The 15,011-nt window shown below is 39.5% G+C and overlaps 1 protein-coding gene across 2 annotated transcripts in view; it reads right to left on the bottom strand.

The window, feature by feature from the left end:
- Positions 1-15,011, bottom strand: part of btbd11b (BTB (POZ) domain containing 11b) — a 78,162-nt gene that overhangs the window by 23,935 nt on the left and 39,216 nt on the right. For both annotated transcript variants that reach the window (XM_037540233.1, XM_017690153.2), the window contains exon 2: positions 7,971-8,120. In XM_037540233.1, coding sequence (XP_037396130.1) covers positions 7,971-8,120 — 150 coding nt within the window. The remainder of the gene's footprint in view (positions 1-7,970; positions 8,121-15,011) is intronic.

Below are 15,011 nucleotides of genomic sequence, written 5' to 3'. Positions count from 1 at the left end.
GAGAGCTGAGAGCAGCTGACCGATCCAGGCATCACCCACAAATGTTTTTGTTCATTGCTAAGCTCAACAAGTTTACATATTGTTAGTAAAAATTCCATTCTACCTAAAGAGAAACCATAGTGCATAGCTAAGTAACTACATTTAGAATGTGTTCATTTCAAATTATATTTACACTATATTGTCAAAATTATTTACTCACCCATCCAGCCTTCAGATTAGCTCAAGAACAGCGTACAGAGCTTTATGGGATGGGTTTCCATGGCCAAGCAGCTGCATCCAAGCCTTACATCACCAAGCTCAATGCAAAATGTCAAAAGCAGTATAAGTTGTAAGTTGTATAAGCAGTATAAGGCATAAAGTACCTCCACTGGACTCTAGAGCAGTGGCAAGTATAAAGTTTGGTGGAGGGGCAATTATGGTGTGGGGTAGTTTTTCAGGAGTTGGGCTCGGCCCCTTAGTTCCAGTGAAAGGAACTCTTAATGCTCCAGCGGACCAAGAGATCTTAGACAATTTCATGCTCCCAACTTTGTGAGAACAGTTTGGGCACGGCCCCTTCCTGTTCCAACATGACTGCGCACCAGTACAAAAAGCAAGGTCCATAAAGACATGGATGAGCGAGTTTGGTGTGGAAGAACTTGACTGGCCTGCACAGAGTCCTGACCTCAACCCAATAGAACACTTTTGGGAAGAATTAGAGCGGAGACTGTGTGCCAGGCTTTCTTGTCCAACATCAGTGTCTGACCTCACAAATGCACTTCTGGAAGAATGGTCAGAAATTCCCACAAACACACTCCTAACCATTGTGGAAAGCCTTCCCAGAAGAGTAGAAGCTGTTATAGCTGCAAAGGGTGATCATATTAAACCCTATGGATTAAGAATGGGATGTAACTCAAATTCATATCTGTGTGAAAGCAGACGACCAAATACTTTTGACAATATAGTGTATTTTGCATGCATGTGAAGGGGAACACTGTTGGGAAAGATCAGATAATTAGCATGTCATTTCAAAACTGTTTAAACAACAACATCATAAAATTTCTCACTTCCAACACGACATCATGTAGCAATTCTTAAAGTCTGTTATAACTTCCCACAAGGATTTTGCAATCTTGGAAAACCACAGTTGCTATGAAAGAATGTGTTTGTTTGTAGAGCATGGCCAGGTTTAATATTCAGAAATTACAGGATCACAAGGTTTGTAAAAGTATTAACCAGTCATTGTAGAGATTAAGTTAAGTATTTGGGTTAATCTCCCCAAAGAACATCAAAAATATTGACACCTACACCTTTGGTTACTATGCTCACTACGCTCACTATGCACTCAGAGTCTCAGAGATACACACACAGACAGTGGCATACATACAGCAGACACAGGCCCACACAGACTATGAACGCACACAGTGCGAGCAGGTAGATATGGTGATGAGAGGCTCCAGAGACGAGAAAAGGAGACTGTAGGTGCACCTGCTGGGCACTTCTATGGCCAGCACTCTCATCTCTTATTCATGACGGCCCATGACATTTCCCGCGAGTCCAAGGGGCAGCAGGAGCTGACTGAGAACGATATCCACTCCAGATTAACCAGCAGGGAGAAACACTCCCTGCAGCTATAGCCACTTTTTCCTTCCTTGCACGTCTTTCCTCTCTGTCTGATGAACATAATATGCTGCACCTTAATGGTGACCTTCAAGGGTAGGAATACAGCAAAGGACACTCTTTATATTCCTAAAAGATTGAAGTCATTAATGTGGTTTTGCTATCCAATTTGAATGTAATTACTTAATTATGTTACTAATGACATAATTGGATGCATAATTCATGACATTTGCATTCAGTTTACACTCTGCATTGAATAATCTACACTACACTCAGCAATTATATTATCAATCTGAAATCATAATAATATGAATTGACATGTTAAGAATCTGCATGTGCAATACAATTTCGGTTTGTTTCAATGAGCAAAGGGTCAAAAAGAAAGAATCTAAAACTACATCATGCTTTTGTTAGTGCAAGTGACAAGTGTGTTTTCTAAGGGTTAACCATGAAAGCTGAGCTGAATAGATGGTTCATCCGTCCTCCTTTACAGCATGAATAAGGAATGAGAACTGTGATGGACACCAGGTGCAAGGCCTGCTCCGTTTTACGCTGTCACAGAAGCACACAACAGTCTTTATCAGAGCAAGGCCTGTTCAGCAGCTTGTCAAACAAGTATTTTCTTTCATCCTGCGTGTTCAGATGAACCTGAATCTCAAACCTGAAGAACATAAAATGGGTCTCCTCTCTTAATTCAAACAGATAAACTGTTAAGCTGCAGCTTTATCAGAGCATTTCAAGTGGAGTTTGCTCCTATAAAAAGCATTGATGCCTGTGTTTTTGTATTCTGTATTTCACTGCTTAGAATTCTTAACTTCAACAAATTGCACTTTTGTTAGTTTCTTGGGCACAACCAGATAAAATCAGAAACATGATGCCCTGAATTTTCATGATTAAAACTCATTTCAACATGAATGAATCAATGATTATTTACACAATTATCCAATTATCAACATCAGCCAAAAGTAAACACCAAGGCATTTGTGCCTTTGTGTTTTTGTTATATTGTCATTGTCAGATCAAAACTCTGTATCTCCAAATTGAGAAGAAAAACATTCTTCACTTTCAACATAAGTCTATGGAACCAAACATTTTTTCCAAGTAATTTTGACCCGTTTCTTTTGGTCCATTCATCATGAAATCATCTCCAAAAATGGAGATACGAGGTTTTGTTCCAAAAGCAGTGATATGAAATACGTAGATTTAATGGTAAATAGTAGCCTGACCATAAAGCATAAGCAGAAATGCTGAAAATTCTGAAGGCCATGATCTGTAATAAAATTTGTCTTAGGACAGATGGGAATAGGGTCATTATGTTATAGTTATAGTCTCTTATGAAAACAGGAAAATACTGAGTGGAAATATGGAAGTGCTCATTGACGGCCATTCAGCCATGATGTTTTAATTGGCCCCTTCTGGCCAAACCAAATGACCACTCTTTACTGTGGAACAGGTTTCTGTCAGACATGGCAGCTACTTAGGCCTGCTTGTTTATTCTGAGGCTTGTAGATCCTTTAGGGCTGCTGGAAGAATTAGTGAGGATTAATGCTGAAATCACTACCAACAAATGTGAATTTGCATGTGATGGCTGTGGAAGTTTAACTTCTCATTCACACAGAGCAGAACAACTACACACCTACACAGACACACACACACACACACACACACACACACACACACACACACTCATATCCACGGACACTAGGGGTGACACTAATTTAATATTCTAATATTTATATGCATTCCGTGAGTAAGGCTGAGCAATATGAAATGGTACGATATAATATAAAATTTTTTTGTTATTGTGACAAATCACTTCACAATATGTCAGAATATGCTTTCTGAGCAAATCATGGATATTGCCAATACTTCTAAAACACTGGCCAACTGCATGCTTCATTACAAAAAAAGCGTAATTAGTCCTGTTTGGACTGTGCAACACAGTATGTGAATGTTCAAACTAATTTTTATTGTAACTTTCTGATTGTATTTTTTTATGTGGCACTACTGTTTTTATGCCTGGTCCAACATTTCAGATACTGAAAAAATATATTGTGACATATCATTTATTGTGAAAATTTCTTCAAGAATCATGATATATTTTTACCCGCACCCCTAAAGCACACACACACACACACTCAGCCATACACACCAAGAGTTGTCTCTGCGATAAGAAGCAGTGAATTAGTCTTGTTCGAATCCAATACGGCATCTAGATGAACAGGATCAGGCATAGAGGAGAAAATCTATAAGATGCAATAGAGCAGCCCCTCTTTTGTCACTGTTTCTTTCGTCCTCAGCCTGATCAGACAGAATGAGGTTCTGCCCTCAGGTCACTATACATAAAAGTGCCTCTGCACTCCCTGAACAGCACACTGCTCTCCCTCCAGCACACTGCGCTGTCTGTGCATTAACATCACTGTCAGTATTTCAATAATAGCGCAATTACACTTGATGCCTTCTGTCTCTAGCAATGATGCATTGTCACTCACCTTTACTTCTATCTGTTTACAGTAAACAAAAGTCAAAGCAATGAAAATGTCTCAGCAAAATGACCTGAAATTACTGACGAGATGAATTCTGAAAAGATGGAGGCTTAATGCTGATCCTAACACGCACTCTTTGAACTGCCAAGGCTCTGCAGAGAGAGATATCATTTGCTACAGTTACATGTGGTTCACTGGATCTTAGGGATGGCGGAAAATTCCAAACTCAAGTAAAGGGAAGGGGTTACACATGGTCCAGCAGGAGTGTTCAATTTTTTAAGCTTAATGCCTTAGATGTTCATGACTAATGTGAGACTGAAATGAATTTTGAGCTTCCCCTGGGACAGAAGCTCTGAGAGCAGAACACAGTGACCTTGGAGGAGCCAGTTGACTGCAACTCCACCCCAGCTTTCATTTTCTGCTCTAATATGCTTTAGAATTGTGTAGTCAGTACAGAGAGCAGAAAAAGAGCTGGAACAAAACAAGAAATGTATGTCTTCTAAGTGACTTCTCATGTATTCGGCAGTGGACATTGGTAGTGGGATTTTTACTTTTCTCTGTGTGTACTAAACTGGTGAAGACAGAGCTAACCAGACAAGGACTGGAGGCCACTCCACTGTGCTGTGGCTGGCAGGCTGAACTAGGAGCCAAGACAAAGCAGATCAATGACATTTTGTATGCTAGTGTGAACACACAGAGGGCATGGTGATGTGTACAATGCACATGGCAATACATTACAGGCCTGAAGCTTTGAAGCAGCACTAACTGTATTTTAAATGATAATTTGAATTAGTAATATGTTTGACTTCGATGTCTGCAGCAGCTGTGTAGAATCAGCAACTGATTCTCCATTTATTTTGGGTGATTATCCTGCAGGGTTTTATTGTAGCCCTCATCACATCCACTTGGCTCAAGTGGAATGCCATCAATTTTTCAAAATGTCTGCCTAATTAAATGGTTAAGATGTAGACAGAGTCATTCAGAGTGGCTTCACTCTAGAGAAAGTCTCAGAGTCAGAATTGTTTACAGTAGTGGTGATAGGAACGACACACATGAAAATCAAAAACATATTACAAGATGATAAATAAACACAAATAAACAAATAGATAAATACTGGATTCCATAATGATTGAGAAACTGTGCAACACCAAGAATTACCTTATACTAACTTAAATTAACTTATTTTTTATAATAATACAAAATAACATTTAGAATGCCTTGGATTTTGAAAAGAGGTGGACAAATCTCAAGGAAGATAATTTATATAGGAATTACTGCAAACAGGCAATAATATGAAAAACTTTTGCCTCTCATATGAAGACATGGTTCATGCAGCTACATCAGCGATCTGAAAACTGTCTGTAAGTCCTTTTATAGTATCAGACCTTAGCACTACTTGCCATTCAAATAAACCAACGGTGCCAGAGATATGCTTCAGTGAACTGTGACCCAATTTAACCCCTGCAAGTCATGTGTGTACAATATATGTACAGTCAAAACACTACTCCCAAAATACTTCTGTGAGCTTCACAAATGCATTCATGCACACCACTGTAACAGTCATGTAATTAAACACGCTTCTCTGGAGGAGAAACATCTCTTAAAATACACTCTGTCCTCTGAGTGTGCTCTGTGCTTGCGGTCCAAACACATACAAATACACACACACAGTGTGACAGCCTGATCTCCCTCTTACTGCAGGCAGCATGCAGGACTGTAAAGCAATGGGGAGGGGTGCCGTCCCAGCCAGAGTTCAAAATGCCCTCAACTTTCCCCACAGGGTCACTCAGGACAACCACAGAGAGAGAGAGAGAGAGAGAGAGAGAGAGAGAGAGAGAGAGAGAGAGAGAGAGAGAGAGAGAGAGAGAGAGAGAGAGAGAGAGAGAGAGAGAGAGAGAGAGAGAGAGAGTACGACACAACATAGGGAGAAACAGGGAGAGAGAAACAAAGAGACTGTGTAAAACATTACTGAGAAAAACTGAGAGAGGTGTATAGTGAGACAGAGAAAATGACAGAGAGGGAAAACAGAGTGAGAATAAGAGAGAGAGTGAAACAGAAAAAAATATAGAAAGGAAGAGAGAGAGAGAGAGAGAGAGAGAGAGAGAGAGAGAGAGAGAAAGAGTGAGAAAATATGACAGAAAGAGAGGCAGAGACATAGAGAGAGACAGAGAGCTGGAATATGACAGAAAGAAAGAGAATATGACAGAGAGAGAGAGAGAGAGAGAGAGAGAGGCAGTATGACATAGTGATATGTTAGGAAATGCTGTGCTGAAGTCTCCATGGATACAGTGTATATAAAAGTGAACTTGCAGAGATGTGATATTCAAGTTTGGGGGTGCAGGAGTGTTTTGGAGGAAGTGGGCAGAACGTTCTGGTTTTATCTCTTCCTGCTGACAAAGTAAGCTTTTTAAGAGCAACTAATAAAGAGCAATAGCGACGCAAAACAGCATTAATGGAGACACCAGATAGACGCTGAGTCTATTGCTTTTATTTCAAACAGAGAAGAATCATGTATTCGGTGCTGGTTATGAAAGTGCAATACTCTAGCCGTATGCTTATGAGTCTGTTCTGTATGTGAAAGTGAATTAAATGTATATTATTACATGTGATATTGATGGGCTCCAGAATAGAACAGACTTACTGCTGCAGAACATATCGAGTTACACAGAAAGGTCATTGGCTTCTTTAGAAATGGCTTCTCTGACGTTCCAAAACCAATTACAGACGAGTACATCAAACACCAGCTTTAATCTTTTCCAGCTATTTCCATGAAAGAGAAAACAGCACTGTGCAACATGAATCTCTTATGTTTAAAACTGAAATATCAGCAGACTGCTGAATGTTGTAGAATGTGTGTTTTGGTCTTGTAGTGTAAAACTGCATCTCCTTCTCAAAAACTGCTGCTGCTTCACAGGCAATAACTGTAGCCTTACAGTAACTTGTAAAACACAGGTAGTGAAGTGGCAGAGGGACTGTGTGGGTTGAAATAAGGTTGTGTGTTTAAATATGCAGATGTGAGTGAGTGAGTGAGTGAGTGAGTGAGTGAGTGAGTGAGTGAGTGAGTGAGTGAGTGAGTGAGTGAGTGAGTGAGTGAGTGAGTGAGTGAGGGGCAGATTTGCTGTAGCTGAGTAAACACACATTCAGTCCTTGCGTGACTCTTGGCGCAAACTGAGGTTGTTGCATCCCTTTAATCTCCTTTTTACATTCACACTCATCCTCAAACACCAGAGCCCAATCCATATATCGAATAGCTGACAATATCAGCCAATATTTAGTTCCCGTGGATTTTAGGGCAAAAATCCTGCCGATAAAGCATTAACACTTCATAAGTCCTCAGGGACCATCACACTGTCCATGTTTTCGTACTGTTCTTATTTGTTAAGTTGGAGAAAAAATCTGGACTGTCTGAGGGTTCTAAAAAGCTCCATCCCCGCACTGCAATTTTTATATTATTTAACACATTATGGGTTTCTGCTGATGTTCAATTAAATTACTAAATTACTATTACTATTATTATTAATAATAATAATAATAATAATAACAATAATAACAACAACAACAACAACAATAATAATAATAATGTTTAAAAAATCATACTTGGGGAAAAATCTAAAATTTTTTCCTCTGCATTCTTTCAACCAGCGCCCTTAAAGCCTGGATGAGGACTAATGGAGGTAAACTGCGTGTTTAATTTTTGATCATATCTCAATTGATTTTTTTTAAGCACTTTAAAACAAAATTACCAGCTCAGTCAGGCTCTACCAAACACATATACACACACACAGTTTTCTGTAATCTATGGAAATTGTAACTGAGCTTTTTATTTAATATTAACACCATTATTCCAAGAGATGCTGCTCCAGAAGAGCAGCATGTGTGTTTACTCACTGAGCTCAGCGATGCTTCCCACACGCGTGGCCAGCAGACACTGCTCTATTGTGCGCAGCTCGGCCTGACTGTAGGCTTGACCATCACCCGCCTTCCCTGACCGCTGCTGCTCTCTATGCAGGCTCAAACAGTCTGGCAGACTGAGGATCCCTGAGAGAGTGAGAGAGAGAGGAGAGTTAGAGGTAAGAAAAGCTGACTTAATGGGAAAACATTTGGCATCAGGAGAAGCTAGTATGTTTCAGCTCCATTATTCCCTGTAGGCCAGCCAAGAGGAACTGCTCACTGCTGAAGCTGAAGGACATCCAACGCAGCACACTTTACACTTTCCCATGGCCTCCACACCACAAATCTGGCAGCAGACGACCTGCACTCACTTTTTATTAGTCATACTACAGACACTCAAACAAGGCTTTATCCAGTCCAATATTAATGCCATTCAAAGTAGCATCTGATTTACTAGGAACTCCTGATATTCAGTATAACATTTTGGTAAATGCAAACTATGATTTGTTAAGAGGAAACACTGCGAACCAACACCAAAACATCATCCCAGCTCTACAACATGTGAGAATAATGACTAAGATTCAATTATAATTGCAGTAGCATCCTGAAGAATAGCATGCTATATCAGAAAATTCTACAGAAGAATGTTTTAATCACTTGAAAAAAGTAGTGACACTTCTGCATGTACCTGATTTTTCGAAACAAGAGTCCTAAATCTAAGTTTCATGAATAAAGTAGTTAAAAATTTGATGACAGCACAAATAACAGTTAGTTTCAGGACAATCTCAGGAATCTATTTATACATCTAAGCTGGGTAAAACAAGTGGGCATCTAATAGGATTGTTCATAGTTGATGATTTAAACATTTTACTTGTTATATGTGAAGCACCTCATGGGCCTGGCTTGTGGAAAATCACTCATGTGTACCAGGCTGAAGATCCTGCACTAAAATAGCGCAAATCAATGATACTGTGTGTCCTTGTTTCAAGAAGGGACGCACAGATAAGTGCCCTTGTGCCATGTGTGAATGTTTGTGTGCATACTAAAGAGCAAGTTATGTTATGTATATTGCAAAATTGGCTACTAGAAAGTACTGGAGATGTTGAGATTTGTTGTCCATAGCCATGTTTTAAGGCTATTTAATGCCATGAACAGCGCTATGGATTTGTGTCATGGCGGTAGAGGTTTGTACTTTTGTACTGGAAACACACTCGTGCATTTCATATGTTTGTTTATCCCATACAGCATGAGCTTTGTGTGAGCTTTCGTGATCATTGCATTCCAAGCTTAAAGGTAATTTCCTAATTAAGATATAATGCTTAAAACAAACAAATTTGTCTGCCATTGGAATACAATCATCTAAGAAGCAACAATAAATATTACATAATTTATTAAATTTAGGATTTCACTTGCAAAGATATTTTTGTAGTCTAACAAAGTGGCTCATATTGAAGACATATTGCATTATAAACTGGCCAAGTAGGAGCCCAGGACCTCAATCCTATTGGAGTGTTGTGGTGTGATCTGAAGCAGGCCGTTCAAGCAAGACATCCCAAAATATACATGAAAGTTTCATCCAGTAGGAGATAGATGTGACTTCAAGCAGCATCTCAAGCTCTGAGAGTCTACTGATTTATAATGGACTTCGGAGAAGACGTACTGACAGTATTTTCAATCAGCAGAGCCAAAAGTAGCCCTCTGAATTAGTAAACACACAGGCATGAATAACGCACAGGGAGCGAATCACACTGAATAATATGCCTTAGTATGTAATAAGGCTGGAATTTTAAGGGGTTGACAGCTTTATTATTGTGCTTTTAATTGTGATCATAATGAGACTGTATGGCTTGTATTTTAAGTCTGCAGAAGCTCCGACCTTTCTGAACCTCTTGCAGCCAGGCAGGCAGCTGAGCCAAGACGGTGTAAGGTGAAAGACTTGGCTAACCGCTCTCTATCTGCACTCTCTGACAAGGAGCACTGAAGTGCTATTATGTTTCTCAACAAGCAGCAATTACAGTAAGGAACAACATGTTCCTGTCACTGACGATAGATAAAGCACTTGCTCTTAACACAGTGTTTAGGTCAATGAGTTCACTTCTGATTTGTCATATTCTACATGTACTCTCATTTACAATTCCACCACAATTCAATTGGTGAGGGAAAATAAAACTCTTATTTACAGTATTACCATATACAAACTGTATATATGAAGCCTTCAAATGACTGATTTAGGCTAAAATTGTCCCTTTTTTTCTAAAACCACCCATGAGCTTATTAACACAGACAGCCATTGACCAGCACATGAAGCTAAACCACTGAGGCGAGAAGCCCCACTTGTTTTTACATTAGAGTTATTATTGCTTTTTACTTAGACGGTGTTGTAGGAAAATTGGATTCGCCTCCATTCCCTTCACTCCTCCTGCCGACGGGATCTGCTGGAGCCAGTGGTGTGTTAAATTATGATGTGACAGAAAAAGATGACTCTGTTCCTGCAGTCAACAAAGGAGCCTTTTGTTTGAACTGTTTCATTTACAGTTGTGAGGTAAACACAATTTCAGGAATGCCAGAGGCTGAGGTGAGCCGTCCCCCTCCTCATAGAGAGGCAACGGTTGTGCATACGAAACACTCCACTGTAAGCATACACTTCAAAAATTCATTATGGCTCAAATGAGGTTATTCAAATAGGAATCACAAAGTCATAAAGGCCTATTTCAGAGTCATAGTGTTCTGCTTGGTGAGGGAAAAACACATCCTTGAAAATTTTGCCTGGGTTGCCATGGAGACAGGGCAGGGGTGCAGGGGAGGGTTGCTTGCCTGCGGCAGGGGAGGGATATCAGGTGTTTAGAGATGCAGAACCACACCTCACTGCTCAATGGCCACGGCCTGCTATACTTATGCATTCCACTGAGAATATATGCCAGGCCCGGCGCATGTATCAAAATAAGAGACTCGGCTGGAATTCATGCAGTAAAAAGCACAAATCACCTCAGGACACTGTAGGCCAAACTTTACATTCAGGCAACCAAACTAACAAGGATATCATTTACATATATAGTTACGTCAAAGTTTATGCACCAACTGAAATTGCTTAGATGTCTGTATAAATAGCTATTAAAATGTGATCTTCGGCTAAGTTATAAAAGAGTGTTTTTTAAAGTTTTTTAGACAAACAGTCCATAAAAACAAAAGTTTCTTTAAACAACAATGGTGGAAAAAGTGGGTGAGCCCATACACTTAAAGCTAGTTGGACCTTGTTAATGACAATCTTATCCAAAGGTTTCTGTAGCTGCTGTAGTTGATCAGCACGGTGGTTTGGTGGTATTTTGGTCCGTTTCTCTGTTTCAGGTCATGTATATTATGGGGTGTCTTGCTTGAACGGTCTGCATCAGATGATACCGCAGACGTTCAAGGCGACTGAGGTTAGGTCACTAACGAAAAAATGGAAAATTTCCTCTGTTTGAGTCACTCTGATTTATTCTCATGTCTTGGACTCTCTCTTTTGGGTTGTACATCACTGAGTAAGTTTACATGCACATAATAATCCGGTAGCTGCATAAAATTACTTAGTTTGATAATGAGAAAATCCCAGGTCCACATGAGCCATTCAATAGTCAGATTTCTTTCTGGAAACACAATGTGCCCCACTTCTGTAGCTGACCAACTTGGCAAAAGAGTCACTAAATGTTTACCTGAGAGTTTATAAGGCTCCAAATTGCACATAATGCAGTCAATGCAGCTGCAGCACTGAAATAAGAGTTTACTTTGTGTTTGTGTTTCTGCTTCCCAGGCAGCTTATCTCCTTTTGGTCTCTGCCAGATATATGTGCTGAAAAACACAACAATTAAGACACAATCCAGGTTTGTTTATTATAATACACAGCTTTAATCTAATCTAAGAAATCGGAGTATGCCGTTTACATGGCCACTTGAATAATCCTAACTGCCGAAATCTATTAATGATCATATTTCTCAAAGAAATGTATGCATGTTATCTGACCTGTATAGAGATCATTGCTATGATGAGCTTGAACAAACGTGACACGAGTTTCTCTCCATGTTTTCCTTTCTTTTTCCCTTTTTATTTTCCGGAGAGCATCTGTTTCACCGGTTATTAAGTGTCAGAGATGTCTGCAGACCCTTAGCTGCCACAGCAGGGTTCTTAGACGCTTGTTTGAGGATTATGCTGTGCGCCCTTGCACTGATCTTTGTAGGTCACTCACTTCTAGGGAGAGTTGCAATGGTACTGAATTTCTTCCATTTCTACTCCACAATCTTTACAGAATCTCTTTTAATCGGGACATTTTATACATTTGCATATGATATTTCTGTATCAATTAGCATGTAATCATTTTTTCATTTGGTAGGGCAGGTCAACTCCACACCTGATCTGACTGGAACACCTAACCCCAATTACCCTGTTTCAAGAAATGATTATGCTAGGCCTACTTTCTTTAATAATCCTGATTGTTTAAACCATTCCTCAAACTATGGCAAATTCAAATGATGTGTTGTTTGTCTTCGTTCATTCGTATCACTTTTATAATGATCACATTGTAGGAGTTATTCATGAAATCCAATTCCCATGAGCTTTTTCGCATATAATACTGCTTAAATATATCATCCAACAAAGACCTTCACTACTTTAAGCAATATGATACTGCACCAAGTCCACAGAGAGAAAAAGTTGATAGCGCAAGGATGAACAAGGCAGAGCACTTCCTCTTTGCCACTTCCACCCAGAACTCCAGAGCAAAGCGAAATGTTCAGTGTGCTCTGAGAGGGACTACATGACAAATGAGGGTGCCACGATCCAGTTCAGCCAGCCTGAAACACTTAAAGCAATGGGTGGTAAAAGCTGGCATTTTGTGCACACACTTTCACCACCTCAATTTCTTTTTCACTTCTGAAGTAAAAGATTGAAATTACAGCAGCCTGTAAAGCCTGTACATGCACGCACACCTTTAATGTGCTGTACGTTTAAAATGCCTGGTGAGACTTCCTGCCTATGATCTCTGCTTTACACAAAGTGAGAGTAAGAATAACGAGACAGAGGCTGCCTGTCCAGCTCTTTCTGCAAGGCGAAGATGAAGATCATCTCAAAATTTCTTTTTTCTCTCTCTTTTCTTTTGACATTTAGCCCACTCCCTGTCAAGCTGAAGAAGCAAATTTGTTTACCAACGAGAAAATGCTAAAAACTGAACAGGAGCTTGGTCAAAGAGGTTTTGTTTTTCTTTTTAGACAGCTTGCTCAACTCCACGCTTTGCTGATGGCTTTCACGGGTTTAATGGGTATATACAGAACTTTTGGCACCAGTAAAGGTTCAAGAACAACATCACGAAAGAAGTTTGTTGCCATCCCAACCTCCTACAGGGCCTCAGCGCAACATATGATAAGGCCTGTGTTTACAGGAACACAAAGTGCAAGTGAAAAAGACGTTGACTGCCACAGTGCAATTAAACAAGATATTCCAGCTAGGCCTGCCACTATTATTACACCAATGCCTAATCGCAATTATTTTTGATGATGGTAATTACTGGAGATGATCACAATTATTTAAGCTGACTGTAATGCTTTTCCACAGTCGTTAGTCGTCACAATCATTATGCCACAACAAGCAAAATGTGAATTGATTTTGTTGGATTGAGGCAAATAAATGTAAACAAAGGAACACACACCAAGACCCACAAGGACAAGTCATAAGTTCAAACTTCTAGCTTGGTGATCCGACATGTTTAGAGGGCAGCATAAGTCATTTTTGTTTATTTGTTAGCTATGAGGCTAATTCTAACATTTTTAGCATTGCTTACAGAATGAGTGTTTTTATTTTTTCACTCAAGAAAAAACACAGCTTGGGGTGACAACCCTAATTACGGCACAATAGCACTAAGCTGTAAGTAACGAGGAAATCACCAGTTCTGACTGGTGAATCCCAAATCAAGACAGTCAAGTATTATTTCAAATCCCAATACATACAAGTACTCAAGCCAAGCCCAGAGTACTAAACTTCAAGTCCTAAATCAGAGATGCACTGATCAGTGTTTCTGGGGCCGATACCAATCACTGGTCATCTTTCAGCGTGATTGGCCGATAGCCAACACCAACCGATGGTGGGGCTGGAGGCCACATTTAAAGGCACAGTAAGCGGGTCTAGAGTATGAATATCAAATACATTCTTCTCTTCAATGCTCCTTCATAAGCTCCAACCCCCAAATTCATGGACATGCACTGCCAAGGCAATCCATACTTTTTCTGCTTTCCATGGCCATAAACCACGTAATGTCAAGTAGCATAACCAACAAGTAATAGCTAGATAACTAATGTTACCTAAGTTGTGGGTTAGTAAACTGTCACTACAATTTCTACCGCAAATCTACCAGTTGTGATTAGTCATCGGCTGAAATCGGCTTCTTTTTCACCACCTTAAATTGTGTAGGAGTGAAGATAGTCATATAAATAACCAGCGAAGCTAATAGGACAAAACAGTCCTCCTGCTTCATGGATGTTTAAATATGCAATAAAAAAGGTCTGACATACAAGCACTAACATGCTAACAGAAAGGAATCCTCAAAGCTTTGACAACAAACCGTTAATTACAGCTCTGCACTTTCACACGAAGAGTTTACAGCAAAACAGGGGCCAAATATGTAATATACTTCAGGAAAAAAGTTTTTCATCAGTGAAACATATGACAAGGATGAAGTCCACCATCTTCTTACTCAAGTTTTCCTTTTCTTTATATGGTACAGCAGTTACATCCTGGCTCACATGTTTTAGGTCACTAACCTCTTATTCTCCAGGGTATATTTAGGTTTGTCCATCTGAATTTACATGAACAAAATGTAAGGCAAATTATTCAGTAACTGCATGAAATAAATGTCAAATTTTATTTATTTATTTTTAAAGCTCCCCTCAAATTAACAGAAAATGTGTTTTATCATTCACATATTCCTATATGCTTACAATTTACTGCTGAAAGCCAAAAATCCTAGATGCACTTTGTATGATGTTATAAAAATCAGAGTATATCACTGAAAAGACA

Source organism: Pygocentrus nattereri, chromosome 7 (genome assembly GCF_015220715.1).
Source record: "Pygocentrus nattereri isolate fPygNat1 chromosome 7, fPygNat1.pri, whole genome shotgun sequence".
NCBI lineage: Eukaryota > Metazoa > Chordata > Actinopteri > Characiformes > Serrasalmidae > Pygocentrus > Pygocentrus nattereri.
The sequence above is the reverse complement of the archived record's forward strand: the minus strand, read 5'-3'. Positions and strand labels throughout refer to the sequence as shown.